Raw genomic sequence first — 16512 nt, forward strand, 5'->3', positions numbered from 1 at the left:
TTAATGTGTTTATATTATTATACCAAAGTTAAGCCATTTTTTATTTTATAAAATTAATAACAAATACTAGTAAAAACAATAATTATACCAGTTTGAAATGATTAAATTAACCACCAGGTGGAGCTCCATGAATTCAATGTATATTTTCAAAAATAGAAATTGCTTTTGGACTCTGAGGGAGAGGGAGAGGGTGGGATGATTTGGGAGAATGGCATTGAAACATGTATACTATCATGTAAGAAACGAAGTGCCAGTCTATGTTCAATACAGGATACAGGATGCTTGGGGCTGGTGCATGGGGATGATCCAGAGAGATGATATGGGGTGGGAGGTGGGAGGGGGATTCAGGATTGGGAGCTTGTATACAACCATGGTGGATTCATGTCAATGTATGGCAAAACCAATACAGTATTGTAAAGTAAAATAAAGTAAAAATAAAATTAAAAAAAAAAGAAAGTAAATTGCTTAAATTGGTCAAATTAGGAAAAATTACAACACATTTTTTCCTGAGCAGTTTTGGCTGATTTCCTTATCTGCAATGCTAAGAGAATTTATGAATCATAATAGATGGTTCTTATTGAAGACAGAATGCCAAATTTCTTGATTAGTATATTAAAACTTTTCAGTTTTTAATAGAAATTTAAATCAAAACACTTTTGCTTGTTACTTTATAGTTTATTTCAAATACATATTCCTTTGTATATTGTTTAAAGTATGAAACTATAATTGAAACTGAGAACAAATGAGAAAAATCTATTAAAGCCTGCCTATTGTTCCATTTAGTACTGTTTTTTAAAAATGCTTATTTTTTTCCAATTTGTTTGTTTTACCGCAGAACCTGAAATTAAAAAAGATGAAAAGATGTCCAAAGCAGGTAAGGAAACCTTGTAAGATTTACCTTTTAATGTATATTCTGTTTATCATGAACAAGGCTGGTGTTACGATCAGGCTGTCCAAGGCTGAAAACATTGAAAAATATTTTTGTATTTCATATATTTTCATTGTAATAAGTAATAAACAGATGTATGCTAAAATTAATATGGGTTCTTTTTTCTGGTAGCAGATTTTAGTTGTTTGTCCAAGTATTGGACCTGTTAACATATGCTGTTCCTTATTTATCTAGTGGGCAACTGAATACTGTTTTCAAAGTGCTAAGGGGACAATCTGAATTTCAGAGGATGTAGCCAGATTGTGACAAATGCCTAAATCTTATAATTGGTTGAACCTTATGGAATCACCTACACTTGAACATCTTTTACCTAAAAAACTAGTTTCATATGGTTTAACATAAAAGTTCAATCATTTTCTCCCTTACTATTTGAATATCCACATATTTTAGGAGAGATAATCCATTGTATTACTGACCTTTAATTTGAAAATAGGAATTCTTTTAAAAAAGACTTCCTGAAAATTTTTGTGAGAAAAGAAGACAAGAGATTAGCTGGTCATTTTTAAGACAGATATTAAAAGTTAGAAGAAGGAACTTTATAGAATAAAGGACAGGAAGAAAACACTAAAATTCCTGATGAAAACTTCTTTTAATTACAATCTTTCTAGGGCTAGTCCAGTCCAAATATTTTATATACTCTATGAAGATAAAGATATAAAATATCTCTGTGAAGATCTTTATGAAGATATCTATACACCTGTATCTACTACATATGCAAAAGAAGGTTATATCTATATCTCTCCTTACAGTGAAAGTGATACAGTGTACATGCAGACATTCATATCAGTTCAGTTCAGTTCAGTCACTCAGTCGTGTCCAGCTCTTTGTGACACCATGAATTGAAGCATGCCAGGCTTCCCTGCCCATCACCAACTCCCGGAGCTTGCTCAAACTCATGTCCATCAAGTCACTGATGCCATCAAACCGTCTCATCCTCTGTTGTCCCCTTCTCCTGCAGTCAATCTTTCCCAACATCAGGGTCTTTTCCAGTGAGTCAGTTCTTCCCATAGGTGACCAAAGTATTGGAGCTTCAGCTTCAGTATCAGTCCTTCCAATGAATATTCAGGAGTGATTTCCTTTAGGATTGACTGGTTTGACCTTTCAGTCCAAGGGACTCTCAAGAGTCTTCTAATACCACAGTTCAAAAGCTTCAATTCTTTGGCACTCAGCTTTCTTTATGGTCCAACTCTCACATCCTTATGTGACTACTGGAAAAACCATAACTTTGACTAGATGGACCTTTGTTGTCAAAGTAATGTCTCTGCTTTTTAAATATGCTGTCTAGGTTGGTCATAATTTTCTTCCAAGGAGCATGTATCTTTTAACTTCATGGCTGCAGTCACCATCTGCAGTGATTTTGGAGCCCAGGAAAATAAACTCTGTCACTGTTTCCATTGTTTCCCCATTTATTTGCCATGAAGTGATGGGACCAGATGCCACAATCTTAGTTTCTTGAATGTTGAGTTTTAAGCCAGGTTTTTCATTCTCCTCTTTCACTTTCATTAAGAGGCTGTTCGCTTTCTGCCAAAGGGTGGTAGTCATCTGCATATCTGAGGATATTGACATTTCTTCCTGCAGTCTTGATTCCAACTTGTGCTTCACCCAGCCCAGAAATTCGTATAATTGGTTTTAAAGTATTTGCATATACCTGAGCACATTTTTACACATTTTAGCATACATTTAAGTAATTCTTGCTTCACCATTCCATGTATAGGTTAAATATTAACCTGAATTATTTTCATTTGTACAAAAAGTACTGCCAACATATCAAAAGGAATTGTTTAAGTATTTTTGTATTTTTAATGAATGAACATAATCATTTGAGTGACTTTATAAAATCTGAAGGGCTTCCAAGGTGGCACCAGTTGTAAAGAATCCACCTGCCAAGAGACACAAGAGACACGGTTTGATCCTTGCGTCAGGAAGATCCCCTGGAGAGGGAAATGGCAGCCCACTCCAGTATTCTTGCCTGGAGAATCCCATGGACAGAGGAGTCTGGCGGGCCATAGTCCATAGGGTCACAGACTATATGAGTGACTAAGCTGCAGCATAAAATCTGAAAGTATGTGTTCTCTGGATGATAAATGAAAAATTAGCAATTTTAAACAGTGAAAAAAGTACATGATAAAGACAAAATGATACATTGAATCTTAACATCACAAGTTATAATTGAGCTTTAGATATATTTACAAAAAAAGGAAAAGCTATGTATAAAAATTGCTCTCCTGTTGTTAGCAGGCTTACTGGTATCAGCAAAAAATTGCTGGTCAGTTAAAAGTTGCATCATGTCACCCATTCCTATAAACAACACTGTATTTCATGGCTTATTTTACTTTTGATATATAATTGAAAAAGTAATATATGCACTATAAATTCAATCCCATGGACTGCAGCACGCCAGGCTTCCCTGTCCATCAGCAACTCCTGAACTTGCTCAAACTCGTGTCCATCGAGTCGGTGATGCCATCCAACCATCTCATCCTCTGTCATCCCCTTCTCTTGCCTTCAATCTTTCCCAGCATTAGGGTCTTTTCCAAGAAGTCAGTTCTTTGCATCAGGTACTTTACATTAAATATTTTTGTCTTTTTTTATGTTATGTTTATCTTCATCTTTGTAAAAGGAAAGAGAAATCAGAACCAATGACATATTTTATTATAAAACATGATCAATTCACAATTTATTAACAACATATATTATGCTAATATCACTGCCATATGTTAAGAACTGTGCTTGGTGAAACAAAGTTTTCCATCCCAAGAGAGTCTAACCAAGGGCATAGACATGAACTATTGAAAGATGGCTTTCAGATAATTAGTTACATTAGTGAAGAGTCTCTAGGAGTTTAGAGAGAGGGGGCATTCCTATAGTCTGTGCTAATCATTGAAACTTCGGGGAGATGATGGATTAAGCTGGGATTTTAGGAGTATGCAAGAGCATCTGAGGCAGGAAGGTGACTATAAAGCATGGTGGAAGCCAACTTTATAGAAGAAAAACATGAATTTTACTGTCTTGCCACTTGCTAGGGATGGGACTTAAATTACTTCATGTTTCTGAGTTTCAGTATTTTATCTATTGAATAAACATCATTACACCCACCTGATAGAGTTGTTAATAAGAAATTGAGTTGATGTGTTCTATTTGGTTCAGATTCAATAAATGGGAGTTATATTCAGGAGTTAGTCAGAGGCAGGGATGAACGTGACTTGAGAAGAGACAGTGAGAAGAGGACCAAGAACCAAAGGAGATTCCAGGGGCCACAGAGGAACAGAAGATACAAGAAGACTGCAGCAGTGATGTGTAGACATGTGAGCATGGTTCTGGAAATCTAGAAAACTGGACTTAGGAAACCAGGGTGAAAAGTCTGGATGATTAGAAGGTGAATGAGAAGAGAGTCGCATCCTAAGTCTTATAATGCCATGCAGGGTGAAATTCTACATGAAGAATTTTGAATCATAAATTCAACTCAAGAGCTTTGATAGTAATCTAGTATTGTAAAGGTAAGTGAACTTGATAGGGAGAGAGAGGCAGCAAGAAGGAAGTGAATTGTTTACTTTAAATATTTTTTATGGCCATGACTAATATTCTGTGTGAAATTATTAGGAATTAAGTTTTTGAAAATCACAGGACCTAGCAACTCATTGAAAAATACTAATAACCTCTTGTTATACACCCTTTCAATTATTTGAGTATATACAATCACAACCACACTCTATAGTGTAATTAATATCACTACTTTTGTAAGTGTCAGCCTATCTCGCAGAAAGAGGCTAGAAACTGATGACATTAGCAAAAACTCCAAGGTCTCAACCTTGAAAGGATGGAGAAGGTGGTCAAAGGTAGAAGCTGCAGAGGAATTGCAGGTTGGGGGAGAGAGAGATGTACTAGCGACCCTGGGCAATAGGGAACTTTCACTTTGATTCCTCACACTGTGTATCCATAAGTTTAGAGGTCTGGAGTTAGAAGCCAAAGCTGATAAGGATTTCTTCAAGAAACCGGAACTTGGAGAGAAAAGAGAAAAGAATGAGGGCAGCTTCTTGGAAAAGAAAAAGAACAGGTCAAAAAGGAGAGTGTGTTACCTGGAAGACGGGGATACAGTGTATCAGTATCCTAAAGGCCAGACGCTTTCAAGAAAAAGCATCAATAGAAAAATCAATAGTCTTAATGTCGCGGGAAAGTCAAGGGGCGTGATAACTGAGAAAAGCCCTTATATTTAACAAAAATCTGTCATTTTATGGCCCCTTGAAGGCATTTTTATTTTTGTATCGACGTATAATTGCTTTATAATGTTGTGTTAGTTTCTGCTGTACAATGAAATCAATTGGCTATGTTTCCCTGGTGGCTCAGTCAGTAAAAAAATCTGCCTGCAATGCAGGAGACCCAGGTTCAATCCCTGGTTCAGGAAGATTCCCTGGAGAAGGAAATGGCAAGCCACTCCAGTATTCTTGCCTGGGAAATCACATGAACTTCTGGCAGGCTACAGTCCACGGAGTCACAAGAGTCAGACATAACTTAGTGACTCAACCTACACCATGCATACATATCCCTCCCTCGTGGACCTCCCTTCCACCCTGCCCCCACCCCACCCATCTGGATCATCACTAGAGAGCATTTTTAGAAAGTGGTGGAAGTAGCAAGCAGCTTAGAGGAATTAATAAGAGAATTTATCAGTAATAAGTGCAAGTAGAACACCCAACTACTTTTTTTCAGGAGTTTGCTGTTAAAAGGAGGCAAAATACTATATTCCAGCAAGTGGAATCAATGAGCTGTGTTTGTCATTTTCATATTTGTGATAGGGTGGAGCATTCTAGGGAAAGGAGGAGCATGAAATCTAGAGGGAGATATTAATTCCAAGCGACCTGTCCCAGATCAAGGGCTGGGATACACAATATAGGTGGAGGGCATTAACTTAATGGTGAGGAAGAAAATATACCCCCTCTCCCAGCTTTGAGAAAACTATGAAAGGATAGATTAAATTAAAGCTGAATGTCGGTGAGGATGCTTCTGCTGAGTACTCTTTTGTCCTAAAATCTCTTCTGAAAGGTGGCCACTAATGTGTTCATTGCCAAAAACAGGGCATAGTTTCCTTTCTTCATAATATACTAACCTTTAGATAATATCTGACCATCTTCATAATCTCTATTCATCAAAAGAAAAAGAAAACTTTTTATTTGGCAGAAACTACAACATTTAACCAACAGAGTTAAAAATAAAACAACAACAAAAGATGACAACATTTTTAAAAACCGAATCAACATTGTAGCAATTATTTATTTTTGACATGGCATATGTGGCTTCCCTCGTGACTCAGATGGTAAGGAATCTGCCTGCAAAGCAGCAGACCTGGGTTTTATCCTTGGGTCAGGAAGATCCCATATTATTAGGCACTAAATTCTTCGGTTTTACCCCCACTCCCAGTGAAAATGATAGCAAATAGGACATGCATTTTATTAGGTAAGTGGAGAATAGCTAAATATTCTTTTCAGGAAGCAATAAGCATTAATTATAAGTAGTAATGTAATTAAAAACAAAAATATTTACATATGTAATAATTTTTATCGGAAAATTAATATTCATAAACAAAATCTTCAGTTCTATTACTGCATTTCTCACTGCCTCATCAACATTTTCACATGCTTAATTTGCTTGCACGTCATTTGGTTTAAAAATTGAACTTAATACCCTTTACATTCTCTTTATTTATTTATTTTTGTCTCAAATAATGGAACTCATTGACTTAGAATTCAGTTACACTGACTTAAACGTCTGAGTCATTTACAGCTAGCTTCTCCTTTTTCAGAACCCAACATACAGGTAAATGCTAAGTTATATGTCTCCCAAATTTAGTCTCTCCTTTTTTCCCCTCCTGGTAAGATCCTAGTTCTACTTCTCATCATCTCTTGCCTGAGTAAATATACAAACCATGATTAATCATCGTGTTTCCATCTTCGCCTCAAAGATCTACCGCATGCCCATGCTCGTCGCATTTTCTACGTGATGTCTGTAGGGGCACAGTGTTACGTTCATCGCCGCTGCGTTATGCTGCCCCCAGCATATTTCTTCGTGGGGCTTCCATTTGTCCAATCTACCACCATAGCCCCACCACAAAGACATTTTAAAAAGATCACCAGTTCTATGGATTTTCATCTATTCAGTGATTTTTTTAATATTCTGCTCTCACTTCAGCTCCATATCAAAAGCATCTTACCTGTTTACCTTGCCTCCAGTTTTGGCCGCTTACTTTTTCCCCCTTTTTTCTACCTGTAAACACACACCACACAGTTCTCCAGCCTTGGTCTTGTTGTACATGTTTTCCTCTAGCATATCGTGTGATAGCCATGTTTCTTGAATGGATTTCTTCTAACTTTGTGTCTCAGCTCCTATATTATCTTTGCTGTGAGCTATGCAGTCTTCTCCTTCTCAGAGGAGACAGAAAGTCACACAAAAGCCACCACAGCTGCAACAGCTCACCAAAATTATCCTCATGAAAAGGGAGGCGTTAGTTAATATTTTTTTAAATCTATTTTTGACATATGTCTAGGCTTTGTGGTATAGCACATGCACAGACAGTTCTTTAAAATGTGAAAGACCAACAGAGGCAGGATGATATGGAGAGAGGAGCTCTAGGACAATAGATATGGAGTGATTTACAACTAATCAAAAGTTCCGAGTCTTTCATTCCTTGTTGCTGTTGTTCAGTCGCTCAGTCATGTCCAGCTTTTTGTGACCCCATGAACTGCAGCATGCGAGGCTCCTCTGTTCTTCACTGTCTTCAGAACTATGCCCAAACTCATGTCCATTGAATCAATCTTACCATCTCATCCTCTGTTGCCCCCTTCTCCTGCCCTCGGTCTTTCCTAGCATCAGGGTCTTTTACCATGAGTTGGCTCTTTATATCAGATGGCCAAAGCATTGGAGTTTCAGCTTCAACATCAGTCCTTCCAATGAATATTCAGGACTGATTTCCTTTAGGATTAACTGGTTTGATCTCCTTGCAGTCCAATGGACTCTCAAAAGTCTTCTCCAGCACCACAGTTCAAAAGGATCAATTCTTCAGTGCTCAGCCTTTTTTATGGTCCAACTCTCACATCTGTATGTGACTTCCATAAAAAAAAAAAACATAGCTTATTAAATAGAGTTCTCATCAACAATCTATTATGCTAAGCAAATAGACTTGTTGTTAAATCATGTGATATAATGTATGTGAAAGTGCCTTCAACAGCTATGAAAGCAACAACAACAAAAAAAAGATTATCATCTATACCCTTGATATTCAAAGGGTGGTTCACAAAATAACATCAGCATCACCTGGTTGCTTGTTAGAAATGTAGAATCTTAGGTCCCATCAATAACTGCTGGATAAGGATATGGATTTTTAGCAAGTCCCTGAAGTTATTAGTATGCACATTAAAATTTGAGAAAGACTATTACAGAATTCATAGGCATCTATGTTTGCCCTTATCTCCAAGAAATACATCATTTTTCTCTCCATAAACTTAGCTTATGCAAAGTGCATATGTGTTTTTGAATGGTTGCTTTCTAACTAGCAACAAGGGCCTCACACTTTCTGAGCACTGGTTGGCTTAGGTCACCCAGGAAGTGACTAAATAGTCAATCATTCCTTTCTCCCAACAACACACAGGCAAATGGGCACTGCTTCTACATGCACATTCAAGTTTAAAATAAATAAATAAACTTAATAATAACTAATAATCATAAATAAATAAACAAATTTTGCTCGAAGGACATGAATCTCAGGGGTAAGCAGTCTTCTTATTTTACCAGCTGGCTGAGATATTGACACAGTGGGTGAATGACTCAGTCAAAGAAAACAGGATGTCCTTATATCTATCAGTTATCAAAGTATCTCTGGCCTATATCTTTTAAAGAACTTAGTTCCAATTGGTTACTGTATTAATTTGTCTATCATAATGTAATATAAATATATTTCAGTATTTTTTTAATTTACCATAGAGCAGTAGATCAAAGCTAGTACAATTTTTTTAAGTAGTGACAACATTGATTTTTAAAAAGAAGAAAAACTAAATGAGAAAGACTAAAAACTATCTGTTACAGTTAGAACAATGAAGATATGCCAACACAAATAATAAATTTATACACAGGCATTGCTATCTCAAAATGTCCTTTTATTTTTTCCCACATCAAGAAGACAAAAAATTCTACTGTAAATTCTTGGAGGAGGAGGCAATAATTGTCTTTTGGATTAAAAAAAAAGTATTAAAATTATGCTGACATGGAAACTTAACTAATCACTGATAAGTGGCATTAGTGATAAATACTTCTTAAATATCCCTACAGACAACCATACAAATGCAGTAGGTCAACCATTGTTCCTACTGTAAACTAATATTTATTGAGTTGTCAGTAGGTATGTGTCATTATAATATTCTGAAAGGGATTATTACCACAAAGAAATCAAGAAATTGAAATAATTTTTACCATTTAAGTTCAAGGACATTTATTGAATGCCAACTAATCCAAATCCTGGAAAATGAAAAAATAACCAAATTGGTGGAGCACTTAATTAATAAATCAAGAGGATTTAATCATATACATGCATAATATAATCAGTTCTATAAAATTTTGTGACTTAGGTTTCATTATTTTGCTCAAGTTACAGGCAATATTACCAGAATAAAAATAAAGTGAACTCCCAGGTTACAAAATTCACAGGTGGGATGACCTAGCTTCTTTCAACATATTAATGATGATCACACTCATATACTCAACTTAATTTCTATGGCAGTGAGCAAAGTACTTAGAATTTCACAAGTTGTCCTATTTGACTTCAAAGTAACATAAAATATAGTTTACCTTCCTTTTGCCAACACATCACAGATAAATTAGGTTGGCCAAACCTGAACAAACTTTTTGGTCAATTCAACATAATTGTTTTCTGCCAAATTTCAAGCCTCAAATACAGTATTATCATTCTATTCTCAGTAAAATATAAATAGAGATGATGGGGGCAGTGGTGGAAAAAAAAAGTTAAGAGTGGTAGTATACGTATTTTGAACTGAAAGCCTAAAGCAGTTGTTAGATAAATGTGGATGATACTAACTGATAACAAATTGGGGTAGTAGACTCTATGTTCCTTAGGGTAGCAATTTGTTGGTTTATTTCATTCGTACATGTGTCTGAAATAGTTCCTAGCACATAGTAAGAATACAGTAAATGTTTTTGAATGAACAAATGTAGTAAGAATTTAGTTGTTCAGTCAAATGGACCTGGAAGCTTGTCTCCTAATTTGTTAAAATGAGAAAGTGAGTTCATGAGGGTTACTATAAATGTTACAGTATTTTATTGAAAATGCTTTTAGCCTGGGTCTGGGCACCTATAAACATTTAGTGTGTTAGCTATAAATTATGCTAATAAATACATGAGACAATTTTCCAGAATTAAAATTTAATAGTCTTTTAAAAATCTGAGGTTTTTTAAGTGATTGGCTTTCAGATAAGCAATTTTTATTTTGTGGAAAAAAGATACAACCATTTTCCTGTTTGACCTTTGGATGTTGACCACTCTGTATTAAAATCTTCTCTTTTTCATTTATAACAATGACTTGAGTACTATAGTCTTAGGTTTTTCTGGTGAAATGTATCTTCTAGAGATTGGGAGATGAAATATGTCTTAGCCAATTCAGTCAATCAAGCACAGTCCCATTAGTCACTTCTGCATCAATCTGTGACAGGTATGATTTTTCTCAGCTGGTTGAAAGATTCATGCTCCATGAATCCTAGGAAAGCCCTCTCTATCAAGAGAAAAAGGAAGAATAATGATGGCCTCATTTAAAATTACTAAACTCTACTTATGTATTAGTGTAAACAAAGCAGCATCTTCTTTAGAGATATTTCTTCAATGGTATGTATTTTAGACTCCTTAAAAAGACATAATTTTTAGTTTTTATGTTTTCTCCAGAAAGATTTTCTTCCTTCTGTAATTTATGGTAATAAAGAAGTGCTCTTTTTGCCCTTTATATAAAATTTTCACTGAAAATTCTCCTTCCCAATTTCAACCCACTCCAAAAACTAATTGGGGAAGGTGGTAGTAATGAGATTTGAATTGAGAGCTTTAAGGGTGGCAAAAGCAATTCACTAATGAAAACTTTATTACTTGCCCCAGAGGAAGTTGATGATCTGTTTTTCTAAATTAAAAAAAAAAAAAAAAACTCAAGAGCTTTTTAAACACTTGCCTGTTAAGAAGTCAACTCTATTAGAAAGATTTCTAACTGCAGGCTAATTTGTGAGTTAGTCTGATAGAATATTACAAAATTTACAAAAAATTCAGTTTTCTGCCATGTTAATATATTGCTTAGTTTATATCTTCTTTGTTATTCTAAAGTATACTAGTTTTATTAATTAATTGAGCCTATCCTCAATCTCTTTTTGATCCAAAACATCTTAAGAAAGGAAAATGAGACTATTTATGTGGGCATAGTTAAAATGAAATAATATTAACTACTGTCTCTTCTATTCTCACATCCCTGGTTTCAGAATATAATATTCTAGAGCTCTGGAACTGAAATTGATATGACCAATAACTAACATGGCAAAAATAATGGTTCCTTTGAGGCCATGCCTGCCAACTTTAAACAGGCCTATCCAAATTCAGACATTTTAATGTGTTCTCCTCACAAACCCTCCACCCCTAAGCCATGCCTTAATCAATGCCCTGATCTTTAAACTAAGGATTGAATCTCACTGAGCTTACATCATAATGGGGGCTCATTTCTTACTGTCTTACTTTTTCCCCTAAGACCCACTTAAAATATCAGGATGTAATGAAAGGGTGTTAAGGGTAATATAGTTTCAGTTCAGTTCAGTTCAGTCACTCAGTCGTGTCCGACTCTTTGCGACCCCATGGACCACAGCACACCAGGTCTCCCTGTTCATCACCAACTCCAAGAGCTTACTCCAACTCATGTCTATTGAGTCAGTGATGCCATCCAACCATATTATCCTCTGTCGTCCCCTTCTCCTCCCTCCTTCAATCCCTCCCAGCATCAGGGTCTTTTCAAATGAGTCAGTTCTTCCTATCAGGTGGCCAAAGTATTGTTGTTTCAGCTTCAGCATAAGTCCTTCCAATGAATATTCAGGACTGATTAGGATGGACTGGTTGGATCTCCTTGCAGTCCAAGAGACTTTCAAGAGTCTTCTCCAACACCACAGTTCAAAAGCATCAATTCTTCGATGCTCAGCTTTCTTTATGGTCCAACTCTCACATCCGTACATGACTACTGAAAAAACCGTAGCTTTGACTAGATGACCCTTGTTGGCAAAATAATATAGTTCAGTAAATAATAATTAAACCATGCTTGTGCCAGGTGGTGCTAATCAATCTAAAATGCTCTTCAGTGCATTTTATATTCCAGGCCCAAACTACACAATAGTGACATCTAAACATAGTATAATTTTTTCCTTTTCTTAGATAAAATAATCACATTAATAAGAAATCCCTTGCATAGACTTTCACATGTTTTTTCATGTATCGCAAAGCAAAGTGATCACAATAAAATCTGAAAAATATCTTATGTAGAGGAAAAAATGGAAGATTTCTGTTTTGATAATATGTTTTATTGCAGGGTCACAAAGTTAAAGAACTCCATTTTTGTAACCTCTTTCCAAATATTGTAGCAGCATCTTCAATGGGTCATCAGTGGGAATGTGTCTAGTGTGTGTATTACTCAAGAGAGCAACCCTCCACTGATACAGAATTTCATGATCCCTTGTTCACCTGACCTGCCACTTGAGAAACCTATATGCAGGTCAGGAAGCAACAGTTACAACTGGACATGGAACAACAGATTGGTTCCAAATAGGAAAAGGAGTATGTCAAGGCTGTATATTGTCACCCTGCTTATTTAACTTCTATGCAGAGTACATCATGAGAAATGCTGGGCTGCATGAAGCACAAGCTGGAATCAAGATTGGCGGGAGAAATATCAATAACCTCAGATATGCAGATGACACCACCCTTATGGCAGAAAGTGAAGAGGAACTCAAAAGCCTCTTGATGAAAGTGAAAGAGGAGAGTGAAAAAGTTGGCTTAAAGCTCAACATTCAGAAAACTAAGATCATGGCCTCTGGTCCCATCACTTCATGGGAAATAGATGGGGAAACAGTGGAAACAGTGTTAGACTTTATTTTGGGGGGCTCCAAAATCACTGCAGATGGTGACTGCAGCCATGAAATTAAAAGATGCTTACTCCTTGGAAGAAAAGTTATGACCAACCTAGATACTATATTCAAAAGCAGAGACCTTGCCAACAAAAGTCCATCTAGTCAAGGCTATGGTTTTTCCTGTGGTCATGTATGGATGTGAGAGTTGGACTGTGAAGAAGGCTGAGCGCCGAAGAATTGATGTTTTTGAACTGTGGTGTTGGAGAAGACTCTTGAGAGTCCCTTGGACTGCAAGGAGATCCAGCCAGTCCATTCTGAAGGAGATCAGCCCTGGGATTTCTTTGGAAGGAATGATGCTAAAGCTGAAACTCCAGTACTTGGCCACCTCATGCGAAGAGTTGACTCATTGGAAAAGACCCTGATGCTGAGAGGGATTGGGGGCAGGAGGAGAAGGGGACGACAGAGGATGAGATGGCTAGATGGCATCACTGACTCAATGGATGTGAGTCTGAGTGAACTCTGGGAGTTGGTGATGGACAGGGAGGCCTGGCATGCTGCGATTCATGGGGTTGCAAAGAGTTGGACACGACTGAGCGACTGAACTGAACTGAACTGAATTGTTCATTAAACACAATTATTGTGGACTATATGTGAGATAATAAACAAGTGTAAAGGACACTAAAGTGAGAGTTTCAGTCCTTGCCTAGCGAATCTCATAGTTTATTTGGGAAAGATAAATGAGTAAATAATTACTAAGCATTGCAAATAATAAGACTGGGTAGGGAAGATCCCCCGAAGGAGAGCATGGCAACACACTCCAGTATTCTTGCCTGGAGAATCCTAGGGACAGAGGAGCCTGGAAGGCTACAGTCCATGGGGTCGCAGAGTCACACATGAATGAAGTGACAGTGCATATAGCACACACAAGTACTGCAGATGATTACAACGCAAGGAATGATGGTTGGCACTGGATATGTCGAGCACAGATTAGGAGCATTCAACCCACCGTGAAAAGAGGTCAAGAAAGGTTTTGTGATGGAGACAAGAGCTGAGCTGTCTTAATAAATGAGCATGGTATGGTGAAAGGTGGCAAGAAGAGGGGGAAGGACATCAGATGAAAAGAAAACTGGAGGATGAAAAGGATATGCGAGGCTATAACAGAGGCACAAACTGAGAATGAAATAAACAAGTGGAAGTACACTCAAGATACATTTAGCGGATGGAAGGAACAGGACTCTGAACAACTGAATAGGGATGGCAGAGCATGGAGAAAAATACCGGGTGACTTCCAACTTCTGGGTTGAAACTGTTGGTGGAATGTGGTACCATTTACAAAGATAGGGAACTTGGTTGTAGGAGAGAATAATAGATCATGATTCGTTTTTGAGTTTATTAAGTTTGAATTTCCTGTTGATATATACATTTTTCTTTAGAAAGTTAGCTAGGTGGGTCAGTAAGGAGTAAGTCCATTTATTTCTTTATATTTTTCTCCAACCTTTCAAAGGATAGGTTTCATATCTAGAATTGATACAATTTTCTATGCCTTTTGAATGAGTTCAACCAGTTCTAATTTCTATGACTTTCACCAGAATTAAACACTGTTGTAATAATTCTGTTTCAATTAATAGGTAAGTTCTATAGGCTAGGTATTCTTGGGGGACTGAAGTGCTTAACATGTACTAAATCCTGGGTCAGCACTTGCTGAATGAATGATTGAATAGTTGAATAATTATGGTGTGATATTTATGGTGTGGTATCACCACTATATTAAGTTCTACATTTTAAAAAGACTTCAAAATGATTCTATTACTTCTCTTAACTTTCTTTATATTGCTTTTCTCTTGAAAGTGAAAGTGAAAGTGAACTCAGTCAGTCATGTCCCACTCTTTGCGACCTGGTGGACTGTAGCCTACCAGGCTCCTCCGTCCATGGGATTCTCCAGGGAAGAATACTGGAGTGGGTTGCCATTTCCCTCTCCAACTTCCTCTAATCTCTCATACCTGGTCTTGGTGCAGACAAAACATTTGCTGCTAAATAGTTTCATCAACATCGCTTTAATCTCTTTTGAACATTAAAAGTAGGACTCAAAGGGTCCCTCACCACACATTTGAGGCAAAATATAAACTATTTAGGAGGCATTGTGAGAACAGAATTGTCAGAGGCAGGATGCTTGAATAACTGAAAAGATTTCATAGAAATTTATTGTTAGTACAGCTTCAAGAAGTTTAACAAATTAATTGGTGCCTAGAAGACTTAGAGAAGGCAATGGCACCCCACTGCAGTGCTCTTGCCTGGAAAATCCCATGGGCAGTTGAGCCTGGTAGGCTGCAGTCCATGGCGTCGCTAAGAGTCGGACACAACTGAGCGACTTCACTTTCACTTTTCACTTTCATGCATTGGGGAAGGAAATGGCAACCCACTCCAGTGTTCTTGCCTTGAGAATCCTAGGGATGGGGGAACATGGTGGGTTGCCGTCTATGGGATCACACGGAGTCGGACACGACTGAAGCAACTTAGCAGTAGCAGAAGACTTAGAACAATGCAAAGCCAATGAAGCTGGAGGAAAAAAAAGTGTTTCTGTATATAAATTTCTCTGGATTCATGTATCCATGAAAGTACATAAACAGTAGACCTTAAAGAACTTTCCTAACACTACATCAATATACTACTTTTAAAGAAAGCCATAAATAATATTTTACTTCTTGTATTCCATAATGCATTTCTCTCTATTATGAAATAAAATTATTCTGGAAATTTAGTTTCAAGTGTTAAAGGCAATTCTTGCTTACCAAATGGTTTCTAGAAGACTAAAAGCTTTTTTTAAAAGCCTTAATTGTATTTTGTTTTCCTGATTTCCAGCACTACATAAATAATGCTAATTCTGTTTTCATTAAATCTCTAAAAATATATTTGTGAACATTAAATAAATAATACTGTGTTATTGTTTCAACCAAGTAACTTTACACAGTACATTTGATAAGCTGCCTCTATAGGAAAAAGTTCATATACAAATCAGAGAAGATTTCCTTTTAGGGTTTTGTAATGTATTTTTTATATTTAACATTTATACTTTTCCATTTTAATTTTGATAATTAAAAGTTTAAAAACTTATTGAAACGTAGCTAAATAGTGACTTTTAGTAAAATGTAATAGTATCTTTGAACTGATTCAGGCATATATAAAAGTCCTTATAACATTTCCTTGCCTCCTCCAGATGGCTTGTTTATGCGACATGTATAGCACAAAGTTTAGATATTAATCTCCAAGTCAATTTAAAAGCCAAAGTGCCTGTTAAGTAGTTCTTTTGGGCTAAGATATATATCTACAACAGAACCATTTTCTGCTCTGTACTAAATAGCTGTGTTAGAGATATATCTGAAACAAAATCACTGTTCTTAAAAACAAGGTTTGTTAATCTGCCTTATA

At 36.5% G+C, this 16512-nt stretch overlaps 1 protein-coding gene across 1 annotated transcript in view; it reads left to right on the plus strand.

Moving 5' to 3' along the window:
* LOC120862863 (triadin-like) overlaps positions 1-16512 on the plus strand; it is a 76621-nt gene that overhangs the window by 55282 nt on the left and 4827 nt on the right. Inside the window, exon 9 of the mRNA XM_040239001.1 lies at positions 836-874. Within this exon, the coding sequence (XP_040094935.1) occupies positions 836-874 (39 nt within the window). The remainder of the gene's footprint in view (positions 1-835; positions 875-16512) is intronic.

This window comes from Oryx dammah, unplaced genomic scaffold (genome assembly GCF_014754425.2).
Source record: "Oryx dammah isolate SB20612 unplaced genomic scaffold, SCBI_Odam_1.1 HiC_scaffold_4, whole genome shotgun sequence".
Taxonomy (NCBI): domain Eukaryota; kingdom Metazoa; phylum Chordata; class Mammalia; order Artiodactyla; family Bovidae; genus Oryx; species Oryx dammah.